The sequence below is a fragment of the Zea mays genome, chromosome 3, assembly GCF_902167145.1.
Source record: "Zea mays cultivar B73 chromosome 3, Zm-B73-REFERENCE-NAM-5.0, whole genome shotgun sequence".
NCBI lineage: Eukaryota > Viridiplantae > Streptophyta > Magnoliopsida > Poales > Poaceae > Zea > Zea mays.
In genome coordinates this window covers 224,352,932-224,374,281 of record NC_050098.1, presented here as the reverse complement: position 1 = coordinate 224,374,281, position 21,350 = coordinate 224,352,932, and the positions used below count along the sequence as shown (strand labels likewise).

The following is a 21,350-nucleotide window of genomic DNA, read 5'->3' as shown; positions in this document are numbered from 1 at the left end:
CCTAAACATGTATGTATTTTCGGCACGAAGCCGTGTTTTTTCTTCATTTCGAGCACTAAGACTCGCCTGTCGGCTATCTGAACCGCTTCACCAAGCGTGGGTCGCCTCGTGCAAAGGTGACGAGTGAGGTATCCGTATCCCGGAGGCGTAGGAATCCCTCAGCTCGGTCGGCCTTGCCGTCCGAGGCTTCTCTTGCTTAGTCAAAGGAAACCCTCGTCCGCTCTTCGATGAGCCGAAGCTAGAGGTAGCGGTGTCAGCACGAACAAAGGCAAAGTTGGCTTCGAAAAGAAGATTTGGTCGGCCGGAGCCTAGCCGAGTCGTCCACTGGCGGGACTAACGCCGGAGTCGAGTTGCCGAAGCCACAAGCCGAGCCGATGTCCTCGAGGGACAGCTGGCTGGGGCTTCGGGGTGACCGGCCCGAGCCATCTGCTCGAGCCGGATTCCTGGAGGAGGCCCTGGCAGTGATGGCTCGGGCGTGGTGCTGATGTCGTCCTTCAGAGTGGAGATCCTCCGACCGCGTCGCCATCCGAGGCTAGGTCGGACCTCGCCGAAGGTGTAGTTGACGCGAGGGTGATGTTGCTCCCTTCAACTATCAAGATCCGAGCCTGCAGGATCGGATTATCTTGTAGTGTGTTTATGTTTTTTGCGGCCGCCGAGGCCCAAACACACCATCGTCGTGTTGTAAAGCTGCGTTTCTTTTCCCCTTGTTTCGAGTATCTTGACTTATTTGTCGGTAACAGAATTGTTTGTGCGAGCGAGAGTTACTTTTCACGGAAGGTGATGAGTGAGGTATCCGTATCCCGGAGGCGTAGGAGTCCCTCGGCTCGGTCGGCCTTGCCGCTTACGCGCACTCTTACTCGTACATAGGGTTCTGTCACCGACGTAGTCGAGAAGGCCCAAAAAATCGTTTCGGCAGAGGAGCTTTCTAGCGTGAAGACTTGTTCGGTCCGCGGAATCACCTATCCGAGCGCGAGTTACTTATCGCAGAAGGTGATGAGTGAGGTATCCGTATCCCGGAAGCGTAGGAGTCCCTCGGCTCGGTCAGCCTTGACTGCTTACGTGTACTCCGTCGTTTTCAGGATCCACTTTCGAAGTAGTCGAAAAGCACGAAAGACATTCTGGCAGAAAAGATCTTTTTCCGAGGAAAATTTCGACGCAGAGGGGGTTCCCCCCTTTTTGCCACCGAGGGAGGGTTGGGCTTTGCCGAGGCAAGGCTGACCCTTCCTTGATGACTAGACTTTGTGTGTGAACGAGGCGTATGAACGACTTGAAAGCATCTTAAGGGTAGAAGCGACGTAGCTGTTGGATGTTCCAAGCGTTGCTGTAGACCTCGCCTTGACTGTTGGCCAGCTTGTATGTTCCGGGCTTCAGAACCTTAGCGACGACGAACGGCCCTTCCCAGGGAGGCGTGAGCATGTGCCGCCCTCGGTGTCTTGTCGCAGCCGAAGCACCAGGTCGCCCACCTGGAGGTCTCAGCACCGAACCCCTCGGGCGTGCTAGCGTCGCAGGGACTGCTGGTACCGCGCCGAGTGTAGTAAGGCCATGTCCCGAGCCTCTCCCAGCTGGTCCAGTAAGTCTTCTCGGTTAGCTTGATTGCTTTGGTCGGCGTAGTCCCTCGTCCTCGGGGAACCGTATTCTAAATCTGTGGGCAAGATGGTCTCGGCCCCATAGACTAGAAAGAACGGTGTGAAGCCCGTGGCTCGGCTCGGCGTTGTCCTCAGACTCCAGACCACCGAGGGGAGTTCCTTCATCCATCGCTTGCCGAACTTGTTGAGGTCGTTGTAGATCCGAGGCTTGAGTCCTTGCAGAATCATGTCGTTGGCACGTTCTACCTGCCCATTCGTCATGGGGTGAGCCACGGCGGCCCAGTCCACCCGGATGTGGTGATCCTCGCAGAAGTCCAGGAACTTTCTGCCGATGAACTGGGTACCGTTGTCGGTGATGATGGAGTTCGGGACCCCAAAGCGATGAATGATGTTGGTGAAGAATGCCACCGCCTGTTCGGACCTGATGCTGTTTAGGGGTCGGACCTCGATCCACATGGAGAATTTGTCGATGGCGACCAACAGGTGCGTGTAGCCCCCGGGTGCCTTCTGCAAGGGGCCGACTAGGTCCAGACCCCACACAGCAAACGACCAGGTGATGGGTATGGTCTGCAGGGCCTGAGCGGGCAGGTGGGTCTGCCTTGCATAGAACTGACACCCTTCGCAGGTGCGGACAATTCTAGTGGCGTCGGCCACTGCCGTCGGCCAGTAGAAACCTTGTCGGAAGGCGTTTCCAACAAGGGCTCGAGGTGCTGCGTGATGGCCGCAAGCCCTCGAGTGTTTCTCTTGTAGGAGCTCCTGGCCTTCGGCGATGGAAATGCATCGCTGGAGGATGCCTGAGGGGCTGCGGTGGTAGAGTTCCTTACCGTCTCCTAGCAAGACGAACGACTTGGCGCGCCGCGCCAACCGCCGAGCTTCGGCTTGGTCGAGGGGTAGCTCTCCTCGGTGGAGATATTACAGGTACGGGGTCTGCCAGTTTCGATTAGGCGTGACCCCGCTCCGCTCCTCCTCGATGCGCAGTGCCTCACCCTCGGGGGCCGAGGGTACCTCAGGTCGAGCCGAGGGTGCCTCGGGCCGAGCCGAGGGTGTCTCGGATTGAGCCGAGGGTGCCTCGGGCTGGACCGAGGCCTTCTCGGGCTCGGGCGTGTCGTCGGTCTTGACGGAGGGTTGATGCAGGTCTCGGGAGAAGACGTCCGGGGGAACCGTTGTTCGCCCCGAGACTATTTTAGCCAGCTCGTCCGCAGTCTCGTTGTGGCGTCGGGCGATGTGGTTGAGCTCGAGCCCGTAGAACTTGTCTTCCAGGCGCCGAACCTCATCGCAGTAGGCTTCCATCTTCGGGTCGCGACAGTGGGAGTTCTTCATAACTTGGTCGATGACGAGCTGCGAGTCACCGCGAGCGTCGAGGCGTCGGACCCCTAGCTCGATGGCGATGCGCAACCCATTGACCAGAGCCTCGTACTCGGCCACATTGTTGGATGCCAGGAAATGGAGGCGTAACACGTAGCGTAGGTGCTTCCCAAGGGGCGAGATGAAGAGCAGGCCTGCGCCTGCTCCTGTCTTCATCAGCGACCCGTCGAAGAACATGGTCCAGAGTTCCGGTTGGATCGGAGCTGTTGGGAGCTGGGTGTCGACCCATTCAGCCACAAAGTCCGCCAAGACCTGGGACTTGATGGCCTTCCGAGGGGCGAACGAGATCGTTTTGCCCATGATTTCCACTGCCCACTTTGCAATTCTACTCGAGGCCTCTCGGCATTGGATGATCTCCCCCAGGGGGAAGGATGACACCACAGTTACCGGATGAGACTCGAAGTAGTGTCGCAACTTCCGCCGCGTTAGGATCACCGCGTACAGCAGCTTCTGAATTTGTGGGTAGCGGATCTTGGTCTCGGACAGTACCTCGCTGATGAAGTAGACTGGCCTCTGAACGGGCAATGCATGCCCCTCTTCTCGTCTCTCAACTACGATCGCGGCGCTAACCACCTGAGTGGTCGCGGCGACATAGATCAAGAGGGCTTCTCCGGCAGCAGGGGGCACCAAGATGGGCGCGTTCGTGAGGAGCGCCTTCAGGTTCCCGAGGGCTTCCTCGGCTTCAGGGGTCCAAGTGAAGCACTCGGCCTTTCTTAAGAGGCGGTATAGAGGTAGGCCTCTTTCGCCGAGGCGCGAGATGAAGCGGCTCAGAGCCGCAAGGCATCCCGTGACTCTCTGTACGCCTTTCAAGTCCTTGATGGGCCCCATGCTGGTAATGGTCGCGATCTTCTCCAGGTTGGCCTCGATGCCCCGCTCGGAGACGATGAACCCCAAGAGCATGCCTCGGGGAACCCCGAAGACACACTTCTCGGGATTGAGCTTCACGCCTTTCGCCTTGAGACATCGGAATGTCACTTCAAGGTCGGAAAGGAGGTCGGAGGCTTTCCTCGTCTTGACTACGATGTCATCGACGTAGGCCTCGACCGTTCGGCCAATGTGTTCGCCGAACATGTGGTTCATGCACCTTTGGTATGTCGCACCCGCATTCCTCAAACCGAACGGCATGGTAACATAGCAGTACATGTCGAAAGGTGTGATGAAAGAAGTCGCGAGCTGGTCGGACTCTTTCATCCTAATTTGGTGATACCCTGAGTAGGCGTCGAGGAAAGACAGGGTTTCGCACCCAGCAGTGGAATCCACGATTTGATCGATGCGAGGCAGAGGGTAGGGAACTTTCGGACATGCTTTGTTTGGACCAGTGTAGTCTACACACATCCGCCATTTCCCTCCTTTCTTTCTCACAAGCACAGGGTTGGCAAGCCATTCGGGATGGAATACCTCTTTGATGAACCCTGCCGCCATTAGCTTGTGGATCTCCTCGCCTATGGCTCTGCGCTTTTCTTCGTCGAATCCGCGCAGAGGCTGCTTCACGGGTCGGGCTCCAGCTCGGATATCCAGCGAGTGCTCGGCGACATCCCTCGGTATGCCGGGCATGTCCGAGGGACTCCACTCGAAAATGTCAGCGTTCGCGCGGAGAAAGTCGACGAGCACTGCTTCCTATTTGGGATCGAGCTCGGAGCCGATTCGGATTTGCTTGGAGGCGTCGTTGCTGGGGTCGAGAGGGACGGATTTAACCGTCTCCGCTGGCTCGAAGTTGCCGGCGTGGCGCTTCACGTCTGGCACCTCCTTAGAGAGGCTCTCCAGGTCGACAATGAGGGCCTCGGATTCGGTGAGGGCCTCGGCATACTCCACGCACTCCACGTCGCATTCGTACGCGTGTCGGTACGTGGGGCCGACGGTGATGACCCCGTTGGGGCCCGGCATCTTGAGCTTGAGGTAGGTGTAGTTGGGGACGACCATGAACTTGGCGTAGCAGGGCCTCCCCAGTACTGCGTGGTAGGTCCCTCGAAACCCGACCACCTCGAACGTGAGGGTCTCCCTTCGGAAGTTGGAGGGTGTCCCAAAGCAGACGGGTAGATCGAGTTGTCCGAGGGGCTGGACGCGTTTCCCGGGGATGATCCCGTGAAAAGGCGCAGCGCCTGCCCGGACCGAGGACAGATCGACACGCAGGAGCCCGAGGGTCTCGGCGTAAATGATGTTGAGGCCGCTGCCTTCGTCCATGAGGACCTTGGTGAGCCTGACGTTGCCGATAACGGGGTCGACAACGAGCGGGTATTTCCCCGGGCTTGGCACGCGGTCGGGGTGGTCGTCTTGGTCGAAGGTGATGGGCTTGTCGAACCAGTCTAGGTAGACTGGCGCCGCCACCTTTACCGAACAGACCTCCCGACGCTCTTGCTTGTGGTGCCGAGCCGAGGCGTTCGCCACTTGCCCACCGTAGATCATGAAGCAGTCGCGGACCTCGGGGAACTCTCCTGCCTTGTGATCTTCCTTCTTATCGTCGCCGCGAGCCCTGCCACCCTCCGCGGGTGGCCCGGCCTTGTGAAAGTGGTGCCGAAGCATGGCACACTTCTCAAGGGGTGCTTGACGGGCCCCTGATGATAGGGGCACGGCTCCTTGAGCATCTTGTCGAAGAGGTTGGCACCTCCGGGAGGTTTCCGAGGGTTCTTGTACTCGGCGGCGGCGACAAGGTCCGCGTCGGCGACGTCGCGTTTCGCTTGCGACTTCTTCTTGCCTTTCTTCTTGGCGCCGCGTTGAGTTGACGCCTCGGGGACATCTTCCGGTGGGCGGCCCTGGGGCTGCTTGTCCTTCCGGAAGATGGCCTCAACCGCCTCCTGGCCAGAGGCGAACTTGGTGGCGATGTCCATCAGCTCGCTCGCCCTGGTGGGGGTCTTGCGTCCCAGCTTGCTCACCAGGTCGCGGCAGGTGGTGCCGGCGAGGAACGCGCCGATGACATCCGAATCGGTGATGTTGGGCAGCTCGGTGCGCTGCTTCGAGAATCGCCGGATGTAGTCCCGGAGAGACTCTCCCGGCTGCTGTCGGCAGCTTCGGAGATCCCAGGAGTTTCCAGGGCGCACGTACGTGCCCTGGAAATTGTCGGCGAAGGCCTGGACCAGGTCGTCCCAATTGGAGATCTGCCCCGGAGGCAGGTGCTCCAGCCAGGCCCGAGCGATATCAGAGAGGAACAGGGGGAGGTTGCGGATGATGAGGTTATCATCGTCCGTTCCACCCAGGTGGCAGGCCAGCCGATAGTCCACGAGCCACAGTTCCGGTCTCGTCTCCCCCGAGTACTTTGTGATAGTAGTCGAGGTTCGGAACCGGGTCGGGAATGGCGCCTGTCGTATGGCGCGGCTGAAAGCCTGCGGACCATGTGGTTCGGGCGAGGGACTCCGATCTTCCCCGCTGTCGTAGCGTCCCCCACGCCTGGGGTGGTAGCCTCGGCGCACCCTCTCGTCGAGGTGGTCCCGACGGTTGCGGTGATGGTGCTCGTTGCCGAGGCGACCCGGGGCCGCAGGAGCTGTGTTGTGCGTGCGCCCGGTGTGGACCGAGGCTTCCCGCATGAATCGGGAAGTCGCGGCGCGATGTTTCAAGGGGCACCCCTGCCTTCGGGAGGCGGAGCTTTCGGCCCGTCGAACCGCGGCGTCCTCTAAGAGATTCTTGAGCTCTCCCTGGATACGCCGCCCCTCGGTGGTTGATGGCTCCGGCATTGCGCGGAGAAGTATTGCCGCTGCAGCCAGGTTCTGGCCGACTCCACGGGAAGTGGGTGGCGGCCTTACCCTGACATCGTCGGCGATGTGGTGCTGGAAGCCCTGGGGGAGATGACGCACTTCTCCGGCCGGAGGTTGGCCCGCCCATTCCTGCCCGATGTCCCGGCGGATCGGCTCAAGTGTTCCTGCCCCCTCGTCGAGCCTGGCCCGCATCTCGCGGATTTGCTCGAGCTGTGGGTCATGACCCCCCACCGGGACGGGGACCACAGCTAGCTCCCGAAGGATGTCAACGCGAGGCACATGCCTAGGGAGATCACCGTTCTCCGGCATACCAAGATGGTTGCCTTCGTCGGGACCCCCTAGATCGACGTGGAAACATTCACGAATTGGGCCGCAGTCCTCGCCGCCGAGGCTGCGGCTACCGTCGGAACAGTCGAAAAGGCAATAGTCGCACGCGGTCATAAAGTCCTGCATGGCACTGGGGTTACCAAGTTCGGAGAAATCCCAACAGAAATCGGGCTCGTCATCTTCCTCGGACCCCGAGGGCCCGTAGGTCGAGACGGCCGTCAGCCGGTCCCAGGGTGACCGCATACGATACCCCAGAGGGTTTGGACTCGCCTCTATGAGAGCGTCCACCAAAGCGAAGTCGCTTGGTGGGTCGAGGCTGAATCCAAAAGGCGCGAGATGGGAATCGGTTGGTACCTCTTGGTCGACGGGCGGTGACGAAGTCACGTCAGGGACTGACTGCACCGTCATCTCAGGTACGAGGGTGACGCCCAGCAAGTCCTTCACGAGCGTGCTGGCGTCGTCCGTTTGCTTGGGGTTGGCGTGTTGCGGGGAGACGGCGCTCGTCTTCGTCTCAGACGCGAGGTCGATGCCCGACGTACCCCCGTTGGGGCGCCGGCGCCGTCGACTCGCTCGACAGCCGACGAGGTGCCGTCTCCTGCTTGGCCTTGGTTGCCCCGCCTCCTCCTCCGTCGGCGGGGGAGGGGATGGTACAAGCCCGAATGTTGTTCTTCCACCACGTGGGGAAGACGTCGTCGATTCCGCCGCCGGCGGGCGGGTTGTCGGCCGCCATTGTCGCTGTCGCGCGGCGGGGGAACGAGTATCATGTCGTAGCTGCCGTCGAGGGACATGAACTCAAGACTCCCGAAACGGAGCACCGTCCCGGGCTGGAAAGGTTGCTGGAGACTGCCCATCTGGAGCTTGACGGGAAGCTGTTCGTCAACACGCAGCAGGCCCCTACCTGGCGCGCCAACTGTCGGCGTTTCGAACCCGGGGGGTCCCTGGGCCGACGAGTAAATTGTCGCCGCGTGTCCCAGCCCAGATGGGTCGGCGCGAGACGGAGCGCGAAGGGGGGAAGAAGCTGGAGGGAGACAGGCGTGAGAGGTGAAATCCCGCAGCCTTCGTGTTTGTCCCGCGCCCAGGTCGGGTGCGCTTGCAGTAGGGGGTTACAAGCATCCACGTGGGAGGGAGCAAGCGGCCTTGCGCGAGCGCCGTCCTGCCCTTCCCCGCGCGGCCAACCCTCTCTAAGAGGGCCCTGGACCTTCCTTTTATAGGCGTAAGGAAAGGATCCAGGTGTACAATGGGGGTGTAACAGTGCGCTAACGTGTCTAGCGGAGGGGAGCAAGTGCCCTAAGTACATGCCATCGTGGCAGCCGGAGAGGTTTTGGCACCCGGTTCGTGTGGTGTCGTGCCCGTCGGAGGAGCGCCGGAGCCTGGCGGAAGGACAGCTGTCGGGGCTGTCGGGTCCTTGCCGACGTCCTCTTACTTCCGTAAGGGGGTTGAGAGCCGCCGCCGTCATAGAGCATGCGGGGCACCATCATTACTTGTTTGGCGGAGCGAGCCAGATGGGACGCCGGTCTTGTTCCCCGTAGCCTGAGTCAGCTTGGGGTAGGGTAATGATGGTGCCTCCTGCGACGTGGTCGGTCTGAGCCCTAGGTTGGGCGAGGTGGAGGCTCCTCCGAGGTCGAGGTCGAGTTTGTCTTCCAAGGCCGAGGTCGAGTCCGAGCCCCTGGGTAGGGCGAGGCGGAGACCGTCGGCTGAGGCCAGGGCTGAGTCCGAGCCCTGGGGTCGGGCGAAGCGGAGTTCGTCATCTTCCGGGGCTGAGCCCGAGTCCGAGCCCTGGGGTCGGGCGAAGCGGAGTTCGTCATCTTCCGGGGCTGAAAGTCGCCTGGAGGGGGTGGATAGGCGAAACCTGAAAATTAAAACTTTATCCCCCAACTAGATCCCTTGATTAGTGGTTAGAACAAGATAAACAGTTATCGGAGTATAAAAGCTAAGTCCTTTGCTTGTAAAGAATGTTGCTTTGAAATAATGTGGAATTGATAATCAATACAACTACTTGATATATGGATAGTAAAGCAAGAAGGCTTAGATGAGAAGAGCAATAAGTCAAGTTTCTTTCTTGCGAAGTTTTGCTTCACTAAATGAGAATTTAACTTGAAGCAACACTAAATGATATTGACAAAGAATAGCGCAAGAAAACTTAGAGAAAGGAAAACAAACAAATCACATGCAATAAACACAAATGACACGGGTGATTTGTTTTACCGAGGTTCGGCCCTCAAAGGCCTAGTCCCCGTGGAGGAGTCCACTTAAGGACGGGTCTTTTTCAACCCTTTCCCTCTCTCCACCGATCACCCAAGGATCGGCGAGCTCTTCTTCTTCTCAAGGATCACTCTTGATCCCGCAAGGACCACCACACTCTTTGGTGTCTCTTGCTAGCTTTTACAAGCCTCCAAAACTTTGGAGGAAGTTCAATGGGAGTCAAAACTCCATGCGCAAATGATCACAAAGATGTAGCACACACTATCTCTCAATGAATCTCACAAGGCACTAGTGCTAAACTCAAATGAGTAGCTCTCTATTGCTTGCTCTCTCTTTTGTGGCACTTGTGTTGGTTGTAGTGATCTAGATCTTGTGTATAGGATGTATCAATGAATATATGTGGTTGGGAGGGCTTGAGTATGTCAACTAGATGACTTGGAATGTTGCTTGGACTCCCTCACTTGAAGTGGCCGGTTGGGGTGGTATTTATAGCCACCAACCTAAATGTAGCCGTTGGAGAAGGCTGCTGGCGATGGGCGCACCGGACAGTCCGGTGCACACCGGACAGTGTCCGGTGCGCCAGCCACGTCATCCTATCTGTTGGGGTTGGAGCTAGTCGACCGTTGGAGGCTTTGTCCTCATGTGGCACCGGACAGTCCGGTGCCCCTTTGATTCTCTGCTCTGACTTCTGCCGCGTGTACTGTTGTGCACTGTTCACTGTCAGAGTCGACCGTTGGCGCGAGGTAGCCGTTGCTCCGCTGGCGCACCGGACAGTCCGGTGAATTTTAGCGGAGCGACCTTCCGTTTTCCCGAAGCTGGCTAGTTCGGAGTCGCTTCTCTCTGGAGCACCGGACACTGTCCGGTGGTGCACCGGACAGTCCGGTGAATTATAGTGGGCTGCGCCTGAGAAACCCGAAGGTGAAGAGTTCGAAGGCAATCCTCCCTGGTGCACCGGACACTGTCCGGTGCCACACCGGACAGTCCGGTGTGCCAGACCAGGGAGCACTTCGGTTTCTTTTTGCTCCTTTGTTTTGAACCCTGTCTTGTTCTTTCTATTGGTTCCTGTTGAATCTTTGACACCTGTAGAACATGCAATCTAGAGCAAACAAGTTAGTTCAATTATTTGTGTTGGACATTCAACCACCAAAATCATTTAGGAGAAGGTTCAAAGCCTATTTCCCTTTCAATCTCCCCCTTTTTGGTGATTGATGCCAACACAAACCAAAGCAAATATATAAGAGCATAATTGAACTAGTTTGCCTAAGGTAAATGCAAAGATTGCTTGGAATTAAACCAATATTGATTTCATAAGATATGCATGAATGGTTTCTTTATATTTTTGACATTTTGGACCACGCTTGCACCACATGTTTTGTTTTTGCAAACGCTTTGGAAATTCTTTTCAAAGACTTTTGCAAATAGTCAAAGGTAAATGAATAAGAATTTTGAGATTTTCTCCCCCTGTTTCAAATGCTTTTTCTTTGACTTAACAAAACTCCCCCTTAATGAAATCCTCCTCTTAGTGTTCAAGAGGGTTTTGATATTAATTTTGAAGAGGGTATACCAATTTGAAATTATATCACAAGTAAGATACCAATTTTGAAAATACTTCTTTAAAACCAAATTGAAAGACTATACCAATTGAAAATTCATCATTTCAAGACTTTTTAAATTTTGAAAATTGGTGGTGGTGCGGTCCTTTTGCTTTGGGCTAATACTTTCTCCCCCTTTGGCATGAATCACCAAAAACAGATACTTTGAGTGAAATATAAGCCCTCTCTATAAGTTGTCTCCCCCTTTGGCAAAAAAATATATATGAGTGAAAGATTATACCAATGGAGAGCTAGTGTGGAGTGATGGCGAAGGATAAATAGTACCGATAGAGTTGAGTGGAAGCCTTGTCTTCGCCGAAGACTCCATTTCCCTTTCAATCTACGACTTAGTATAGAAATATACTTGGAAACATATTAGTAGTAGTCATGGTACGAGAATAATAAGATATATGCATTTGTACCAAAATGAAAGAGATATGATCAAAAGATATGTCAATTAAGCATGATCATAGTTCTATATGATATAGATTTCTCCCCCTAAATATGTGCCTTGAGAGGAATACATATTTTGGCCTTAAATGCCAAGTGCACATAATTAGGTTAATGAGAACAAATCTATATCATAGAGAAAGTGAAGTGCATTGTGCCATAGTATAGGTGTGATGCTCATGACAGATTATGCACTTATGAAAGCATGAAAAAAACTTAAGCATTTTCCCTTAAGGATTTCAAAGAGGCTTAAGGACCATCCACCTTTGGAACAAAGGCAGCTTATCCTCGTTACAAGGTTAAGCTTTAAGCTCTTTGACAATAAGATTACTTCATCCAGTTTTAACAAAGATGCATAAATGCAGGAATGAAAATGTTTTAGAGGTTAAACTAGATATGAAGCAGGGAAAAATGCATGGACATGCTTTCTCTTCCTCTTATACAAGATGTGCAAAGAGTGTACATAAGAGGAAGATTTAGGTACATATGTAAATGATAGGAATTAGTTTTACCCTTTTGTACCTTCACATAGAGACGCTCTCTTCATTGTGCTTGTCCTTAGTCTTAGTTGCTTAAGACCTATACTCAAGACAATATATGAAAATATTTTGCACAAGAGGGAGTTCTTACAACTAGTGATCCTTTTCTAAGTCATAGCTAACATATATCAAGTGAATCACAGATTGCATAAATGAATCATGAATTCTCCTTTTAACTTAGTGCATATCAAGAGAGATATTGATTTGAAAGAATATGAGGCACTAAGTGTCACTTGATGTTATTCTATGATCAAACAAACAATGGATACGATCAAGAGAGTAACATATTGAAATATGAATTAAGCTTAAAATAGGAAAATCCAATAAGCATGCTACTTTAGTAATGAAAGCAACAATCCTTGATAAAAGCGACATTTGATGAGTAGTAGCATACTTCATGAGAAACATTTGTTCTTATGCAAGAGACTATATGAAATTACTAAGATAAAGCAATAGTCTTAACATAATCAAAATGTAAGAATGGACTCCCCCTAAAGATATGCATCAAGTAATTGAAGGAATTGATTTCAATGCATTCACTATTAAAGACATAAAGGGAGGCCCATTATACATCTTGATCGAGGCTTATAAAATTTGCAGTAAACAACCTAAGCCTGGTAATCTCACAATGAAAAAGATTTAGAATGCTTACAACCACACCATTGATTGTTGTGAAGACCTTATTGTCCAAGTAGGTGTTGTTGTCCTTGATGTTCTTCCTTTTTTTTATTTGAGTGTCCTCCCTTGTAGTTGTCTCTTTTTCCTTTCAAACTTATTGAAAATACTCAAGAGAGATGTTAACAGCGCAAAGGAGTATATGATGAAGGATGATTTCTTTAGATAGTTAATATGCACAATTCATCATCCACAAGTCACACAGACATGAAGTAAAATCCTTATTATTAGTGCACATCATTAGAAAAGAGGAATATGCACCTTTTAACATTTTTGATTAATCATAGGAAGTTTACTTCTTCATATTGAATTTTAATATCATACCTTAGAAGCATATCAATATGAAAATAAATACAGCAAAGGCATGAATTAGATTCTAATGGACAAGTGCACTTATGAGAATGTGATTGAATGCACTTCTAGACAAATTTAGTCCAATAAAGAATCTATTCTTCAAGAATGATAATTTAGAGTAAATAACCATTAAAGGGAACTATATTTAATTAAGAGGATGAGTTCCCATACCTTTGCTTTTACCTTTCTTCCTTTGGGCAACGAGTAACCCTTTAGGCTTGTGACCTGCACTTATTCTCTTGTAGATTTTCATATGTAAGCTCAAGAGATATGTTATTAGCAACACAAGCACTAGTTTCCCTTTTTGTAATCATTTTGATAAAGAATGAAAAGTGGATTACTAAAGCATGGAAACTTTATAATATGAACTAGATTAGTCCATGAAGAATGCTTAGTTTTGACTTATAAAACAAGCATAGTTAATTCCTTAAGATTATGGGAATAAATCTAATTCATAACATGGAGAGCGATAAATGTAGAAGAATCATATCCAATTTAAGCAATAAAACATGCAACATAAATTATTGGATTGATTTTTCTTGTTATGATGGATTACGCATTTCCATAGAGAAACTTATTCTCTAAATGTGAGACTACTTGGGTTACTTAGATAAAAACATTAGTCTCACTATTCTAGACATAAAGAAAGATTCCCTTTTTTTTATAAGTGTCCTTAGGATTTGAATTCCTTACATGACACTTTATTCTTTTAAGAACATGTAATCTTTTTCTATATCTAGATCATGGCAACAAAGGATAATTAAAGTAAAATATGCCATGGGAACTTGCAACAAAATAAAGCATGTAGATTGCCATAATATAGAAATGAAGAATATGCAATCTACCATATGAGAGGAATTTCTTCAAAGAATGGTGACATAATTTTAAAAACATCTTAGGTGCTTCCTTTTTCTATGTGACTACACAAGACATATAAGAAATGATAATTTGAGATACTTGCACTTAAAAGTATAAGAGTTACCATCCTTTGACATTCCTCCATGTTGTAGGACTTGATTTTCCGCACATGATGATTCTTTATTTCCTACAACATTAATATCTTCCCGAGATGATATGAGTTTTGAATATAATAAACTGAAATAACTTTGGGTCAATCTTGAATATATAGATCATTTGAAGATTCATAGCTTGAGTTAATAAGAATTGAATTAACTCGCTTAAGCACCCCAAAGCTTCATACCATCTCCTTCTCCTACAAAGCTTGTCAAGCACATTTTGGTACCCATCGCTTGATGGGTCCGTTAAGGTTAGTGAACAAAGATCTAGGAACCCAAGTGTCCTTTGTGCTAGCGCTTGGTAAACTCGTTACCTTTCTAGCACAAGTTGCTATCTTGGGTTGCCTAGTTATATATGAATCAAATGACAAGTTAGGAGTGGAAGAGTTACTAATGGGACAATCCTTGCATTGATGTCCCTTCTTTCGGCATGTGTAGCGTAGGCGTTTTCTAACTTTTGAAGATTTCTACTTTCCTTGTTTGTTGCTTGCTACATGGTTAGTAAAAACTTTCTTTTCTAACATCATGCCTTTTTGTTTTAAATAGGGACAAGATTTAACTAAGTGACCCTTCTTTGAGCATTTAAAACAAAGTCTATCATCCTTGTTAATAATCAAGCCATTAATGTAGGGACATGACCTAATCAAGTGTCCCTCTTCAAAGCATTCACTGCACTTCTTATTTATCTTAGTGTGAAGTGTGGCTTGATCATTACCTTGGATGTTACCTTTTGTGGAGGCGAGGTTGAGGCTTTTGGAGGAGGTATTGAATTTCATCTTTTGTTTCTTTCTCTTGGCAATCCTCAAGTCCTTGACATTTTCTTCAAGGGATGTAGTGCATGCCACGGTTGTTCCCGTCTCAAGCTTCTTCACCATGTGATCACGGTTATCTTGAGAAGGTCGAGCAATGCACTTCCCTTTAAGTTGTGTCAAGCTCATCTTTAGCCTCTCATTTTCTTCTTTGAGCTTTTGATAGGTATCATCATTTGTTCCTGCAAATTATAGCTCAAAGGAAGATTTGCTTGTCGACGGACAACAAGCATTAGCACATGGTAATATAGTTTCTATTTGAATACATGTGCATGATTGAGGTTGTTGGGATTTTAAGTTTTCTATTACAACCTCATGAGCAATGTTTAATATGATATGATCATCTCTAAGATTTTCATGAGAACATAGAAGCATATCATATTTTTGTTGAAAAGCTAGATTTTCAATTTTTAGCTTTTCTACTTGGTCCTTAAGCAAGGTATTCCTATTTACTAATTGAGCGATACAATGTAAAGCATTATCTTGCTCAATTGAAATAGTTTCATACCTTTGGACCAAATCAACATGAGAGCACTTTAGCTCCTCATGTCCTTTAGTCAACTCGTAAAAGTGTAGCATTTTTATGGAGAGAACATCTTCTATCCTTTGACGAGCTTCGCTTTGCTCTCTCGCTCTTTCTAGAAGTTTAAGCATGACCGCCTTATCTTCTTGGTTTAGGCGAGCGTAGAGTTGCAAGAGGCTTCTTTCTTCCTCCTCATCCTCATTTTTGCATTCCCTATCATTTTCATTAGCCACACAACATATGTGGGAATCAAAATGGGAAGACAAACCTTTTGGAGAGGTGGATTCATCGTTTGGTCTCCATCGTTCATTTTCTTCTTCTTCCTTGCAAGGGTTAGTATCACAAATACCAAAGGAAGTAGAAGCACAAAATGGACTATCATAATAGGACTCATCAAATTTGCTTCTAATTCTAGTCCAAATATCATGCGCATCATGGATTGATTCGTCATAATTTGATATGAAGGCACGAAAATCTTCTTTACTAAGAGAATTAGTTAAGATGTCAAAAGCTAGATAGTTTAAGCGATAACATCTTTGATCCTCCTCGGAATTAATTTTTCCATTGAAATTAGAGGGAAAAATACTCTTGTCTATAATTTGTTCTAATCGTGGATCTATGGTTCTAAAAGCATTTATCACACTAGAGGACCATGAGTCATAATTAGAACAATCATCAAATAATACTTCAAGAGTTACCTCCTTTTGAGTTGCGTTCGATGGAGGAGTCTTCTTGTTCTTTTGGGATCCTCTACGAGCCATCACTTCGAGTTGTTAGACTCAAGATGAAGTGCCTAGCTTTGATACCAATTGAAAGTCGCCTAGAGGGGGGGTGGATAGGCGAAACCTGAAAATTAAAACTTTATCCCCCAACTAGATCCCTTGATTAGTGGTTAGAACAAGATAAACAATTATCGGAGTATAAAAGCTAAGTCCTTTGCTTGTAAAGAATGTTGCTTTGAAATAATGTGGAATTGATAATCAATACAACTACTTGATATATGGATAGTAAAGCAAGAAGGCTTAGATGAGAAGAGCAATAAGTCAAGTTTCTTTCTTGCGAAGTTTTGCTTCACTAAATGAGAATTTAACTTGAAGCAACACTAAATGATATTGACAAAGAATAGCGCAAGAAAACTTAGAGAAAGGAAAACAAACAAATCACAAGCAATAAACACAAATGACACGGGTGATTTGTTTTACCGAGGTTCGGCCCTCGAAGGCCTAGTCCCCGTTGAGGAGTCCACTTAAGGACGGGTCTTTTTCAACCCTTTCCCTCTCTCCACCGATCACCCAAGGATCGGCGAGCTCTTCTTCTTCTCAAGAATCACTCTTGATCCCGCAAGGACCACCACGCTCTTTGGTGTCTCTTGCTAGCTTTTACAAGCCTCCAAAACTTTGGAGGAAGTTCAATGGGAGTCAAAACTCCACGCGCAAATGATCACAAAGATGTAGCACACACTATCTCTCAATGAATCTCACAAGGCACTAGTGCTAAACTCAAATGAGTAGCTCTCTATTGCTTGCTCTCTCTTTTGTGGCACTTGTGTTGGTTGTAGTGGTCTAGATCTTATGTATAGGATGTATCAATGAATATATGTGGTTGGGAGGGCTTGAGTATGTCAACTAGATGACTTGGAATGTTGCTCGGACTCCCTCACTTGAAGTGGCCGGTTGGGGTGGTATTTATAGCCACCAACCAAAATGTAGCCGTTGGAGAAGGCTGCTGGCGATGGGCGCACCGGACAGTCCGGTGCACACCGGACAATGTCCGGTGCGCCAGCCACGTCATCCTATCTGTTGGGGTTGGAGCTGGTCGACCGTTGGAGGCTTTGTCCTCATGTGGCACCGGACAGTCCGGTGCCCCTCTGATTCTCTGCTCTGACTTCTGTCGCGTGTACTGTTGCGCACTGTTCACTGTCAGAGTCGACCGTTGACGCGAGGTAGCCGTTGCTCCGCTGGCGCACCGGACAGTCCGGTGAATTTTAGCGGAGCGGCCTTCCGTTTTCCCGAAGCTGGCTAGTTCGGAGTCGCTTCTCTCTGGAGCACCGGACACTGTCTGGTGGTGCACCGGACAGTCCGGTGAATTATAGTGGGCTGCGCCTGAGAAACCCGAAGGTGAAGAGTTCGAAGGCAATCCTCCCTGGTGCACCGGACACTGTCCGGTGCCACACCGGACAGTCCGGTGTGCCAGACCAGGGAGCACTTCGGTTTCTTTTTGCTCCTTTGTTTTGAACCCTGTCTTGTTCTTTCTATTGGTTCCTGTTGAATCTTTGACACCTGTAGAACATGCAATCTAGAGCAAACAAGTTAGTTCAATTATTTGTGTTGGACATTCAACCACCAAAATCATTTAGGAGAAGGTTCAAAGCCTATTTCCCTTTCAGGGGCCGTGCCCGAGTCCGAGCCCTGGGGTCGGGCGATGCGGAGTTCGTCGTCTTCTGGGGCTGAGCCCGAGTCCGAGCCCTGGGGTCGGGCGATGCGGAGTTCGTCGTCTTCCGGGGCTGAGCCCGAGTCCGAGCCCTGGGGTCGGGCGATGCGGAGTTCGTCATCTTCCGGGGCTGAGCCCGAGTCCGAGTCCTGGGGTCGGGCGATGCGGAGTTCGTCGTCTTCCGGGGCTGAGCCCGAGTCCGAGCCCTGGGGTCGGGCGATGCAGAGTTTCCTATGGCGCCTGAGGCCGGACTTGGCTGTTGTCAGCCTCACTCTGTCGAGTGGCACGACAGTCGAAGCGGCGCAGGCGGCGCTGTCCTCTTGTCAGGCCTGTCAGTGGAGCGGCGAAGTGACTGCGGTCACTTTGGCTCTGTCGACTGGAGGGCGCGCGTCAGGATAAAGGTGTCAGACCACCTTTGCATTAAACGCCCCTGCGATTCGGTCGGTTGGCGTGGCGATTTGACCAAGGTTGCTTCTTGGTGAAGACTGGGCCTCGGTCGAGCCGAAGGTGTGTCCATTGCCGTAGGGGGTCCTCGGGCGAGACGTAAATCCTCCGGGGTCGGCTGCCCTTGCCCGAGGCTAGGCTCGGGCGAGGCGCGATCGCGTCCCTCGAATGGACCGATCCTTGACTTAATCGCACCCATCAGGCCTTTGCAACTTTGTGCTGATGGGGGTTACCAGCTGAGATTTAGGAGTCTTGAGGGTACTCCTAATTATGGTCCCCAACATGTACATTCCGGTTTTCCCTGGAAATAACATGGAGGGACATCTCGTTTTGATCAAGGATAGGTTGTGTCCAATAGATCGTGTATATGGTGGTGCAAAATACTATTTTACACTATAAATATCACTCTTTGTAGATTGAAGTTTAAAATAGGAAATATGGTAGGGGATGAGAGATTTGTCGGTTATTCAAATACGACCAAATCCATAGATTAGGTGAGTGTGAATGACGAGGTATGTTGTGTGCGGTCAGACAAGATAAAATTTGTTCTCGTTTTTATACGCTCATGAGACCAGAGACGACGAGGTAGGAGGTATTGAACTATAAATTGCCAAATAGATTGTGTATAGTAGGTCAGCCCAATGCACGACCCATTTAATAGCGCCACGTCTGGATCCTACACGATTTTTATTTTCCAATTTATTAATATATATATAATATTTATGCTTTGTACAACGCAAACCAATACAAAGCCGCCGTTAAACACTTTTTTCTTACGAGAGATGTGGCCGGACTCCCATTTAAACCAACTCCAGCAGCCATTATTGTACTCTGCATCCGCATTTTGCATGGTCTGAGGCAATGTTTATCGCTCTAACAAACTTGAGAGCATCTTCAATTGAATCTTCATTTTTGACTCTGTATTTATCTTTATGATTTCATAAAAATTATACTTTATATATAGCATCTTTATTCCAACAGATTATCTATCTAGTTTGACTAGTCAGGTGGCTAGCCAAATTTGGCTAGTGAGGGAGCCATTTTGGAGAGTCGGATAGCTTAGCGAGTCAGATAGCTAGTCTGTTGGAGAGTTATTTTGTTGTTGAATGGCTAAAATTTGGCTTGATGAGCCATTTAGCTAGTCTCTTGAAGATGCTCTCACATCCTTCTCTCCATAATACATGCCGGACAATCACACACTCATTTCTTATATTTTCTCTCTCCTCTTCGCACAAGTCTTTTAAAGAGGGTAATAAAAAGTCTGCACACATGTGACCTAGCAGCCAACCTAAGAGTATCTTTAAGAGCTTCTAAAAATGACTCCTTAAAATCAGTTTGAAGAGGCATCTAAAAAATAGTGAGGTAGATTTTAATTCTTTCTCCAACAAATCTTTTAAAACGACAGATTGTTCTAGAGAGCCAAAAAACCTTTCATTTGTAGTTATAAATAAATGAGTGAGTTTTAAGAGCTATAAAAAATTTAGGAGCGCTTTAGGGGACTATCGGAGACATGTTTTTGTGGTTTTTTTAAAAAAACTTAATTTAGGTGAGACTTCTATTAAGCTCTTAACAATAGTGAATGAGACGCGGAAGGCGATGGAACGCGCCTCGTACGGCAACCCACGCTTGCTAAAAATACGGATGCAGATCCGTCCTTACTATTTCCGGTGTCAACCGGTGCGTTCCTGTTTTACATAACCTTGCGTTCCTGTTTTACATACTGGTTCGACCGTTGCCTACGAAATCTACCAGCCCATCAACACCGAAAAGGGATCGCGGAGAGGAGGCCCAAGCAACCCAAGCGCTTGCAATCCACTTGACATTTTCTCCTCCTCGTCTCCTCACCTCTCCGCCGCCATGTCCATCCCCGGTAACGGGCACCTTCCCGCGTCCGATTCCCTCCCGGACCACTCCTCCGCCTCTGACTCCGACGCCGATCCGGAATCCGACTACCGGCCAATCACCGCCGCCGACTCCGACTCCGACTCCGACCCCGACTTCGACGCCGCCTTGCCCCACCACCGCATCGAGGAGACAGGAAACGGCGTCTCCGCGCTGGATCTCGCGTCCGACGAGGACGAAGCGGCAGAAGGCGCGGAGGAGGACGATGGGGACGGAGACCCGAGGCCCGGGGCGGCGGCGGCGGCGCGGGCCTTCTCGGAGGACGAGCGTCGCCGCCGCGCCCCGCTGCCCGCGGGCGCCGCGGCGCGGATCGTGGACGCGATGCGCGGCGTCGAGTTCCCCGGCGCGCCGCCGGCGTGGGCGGGCAGCGTCCCCGAGGACCAGTGGCTCGACCGCCTCCAGTCTCTCCGTGCCGGTCGTCCCAACTGATGTGTTGAGCAGATCAGCAGAACACAATGGGTCTTCTTTCGCATCTGATGTGATGGCCGATACAACAGCGTGCAATTTGTATGCCAACTTTGATCTAGTTTATTGTTATTGTTATCGTGACTGGAGGACTGCAGCTCATCGGCCATGAGGTTCATCATCTGTTGGAACTTTGATCTTCTCATCTTGACCCTCTAGGAGGGTCATAAAGTATATGTTTGCAAGCTCAAGACTTTCAGACAAGTTATATCTTCTTATTCTTTAGTATAAATGATGTTCTTGATGGTATCTCAGATGCCAATGTGTCGTAAAATGCGACCGCAAGCATCTGTTATCTTTGCTGAAATGAGGGTACTAGCCCAGTGGGGCAAGGTAAAGACTAAAGAGTGAACTGGATGGCGCTTAAGCATTTCACCTTCCGTGTCATCGTGTTCTTAGTTTATTTGTGGTATACTATTATATGTTTTTTTGCCAAAATTATTGCTTAACTGATGCTTTGTTTGATTGGCTTGATGGACCATCAAAACTTAAGATTTGACTATGGGCAATGCAGACCGGGCACATGTTCTGTTTGATTTACCAAACGGTGGCAGATTTAGCTAAATTTTCTTGTAGTTTGTTGGAGGGTCCATTTACTTTACGATCCTCTCATGTGGGCTTCATAAGTTGGGCCTCCATGACTGATATTAGCTGTATCAATAGCTACCCTATTTTTATAAAGGATTTCTGTTTTTTTAAATGAACTGAGAAAATATTTTTTTTTGGAAAAATAGAGTTGCGAAACTCCTCGGTTATTCTTCCATGCTCATTTTTGTTCAAAGTCGACGGCTGGGTTCGTGTTTTTTTCGTTGCTCTGCCAATCGTTAGTTTTTTTGCACGAAATTATCATCATAAATATAAAAAAACAATGGTCAAAAGTCAGGAGTATGTTTTATTTCTGAATTACGATGAAGTCCATTTCTGCCAACCAAAGGGGCTGTAGGAGTTGGTAATCCCGTCGAATCGGATTCGCGGGCCCCAGGGG

General features: G+C 49.6%; 1 protein-coding gene across 1 annotated transcript; it reads left to right on the top strand.

Annotated features, from left to right (window-relative positions):
* Positions 1 to 19,797: 19,797 nt before the first annotated feature.
* Positions 19,798 to 20,803, top strand: LOC100274969 (uncharacterized). The gene has a single exon (NM_001149202.1). The coding sequence runs from the start codon at positions 19,856 to 19,858 to the stop codon at positions 20,327 to 20,329; it is 474 nt and encodes a 157-aa protein (NP_001142674.1). The 5' UTR covers positions 19,798 to 19,855; the 3' UTR covers positions 20,330 to 20,803.
* Positions 20,804 to 21,350: the final 547 nt, after the last annotated feature.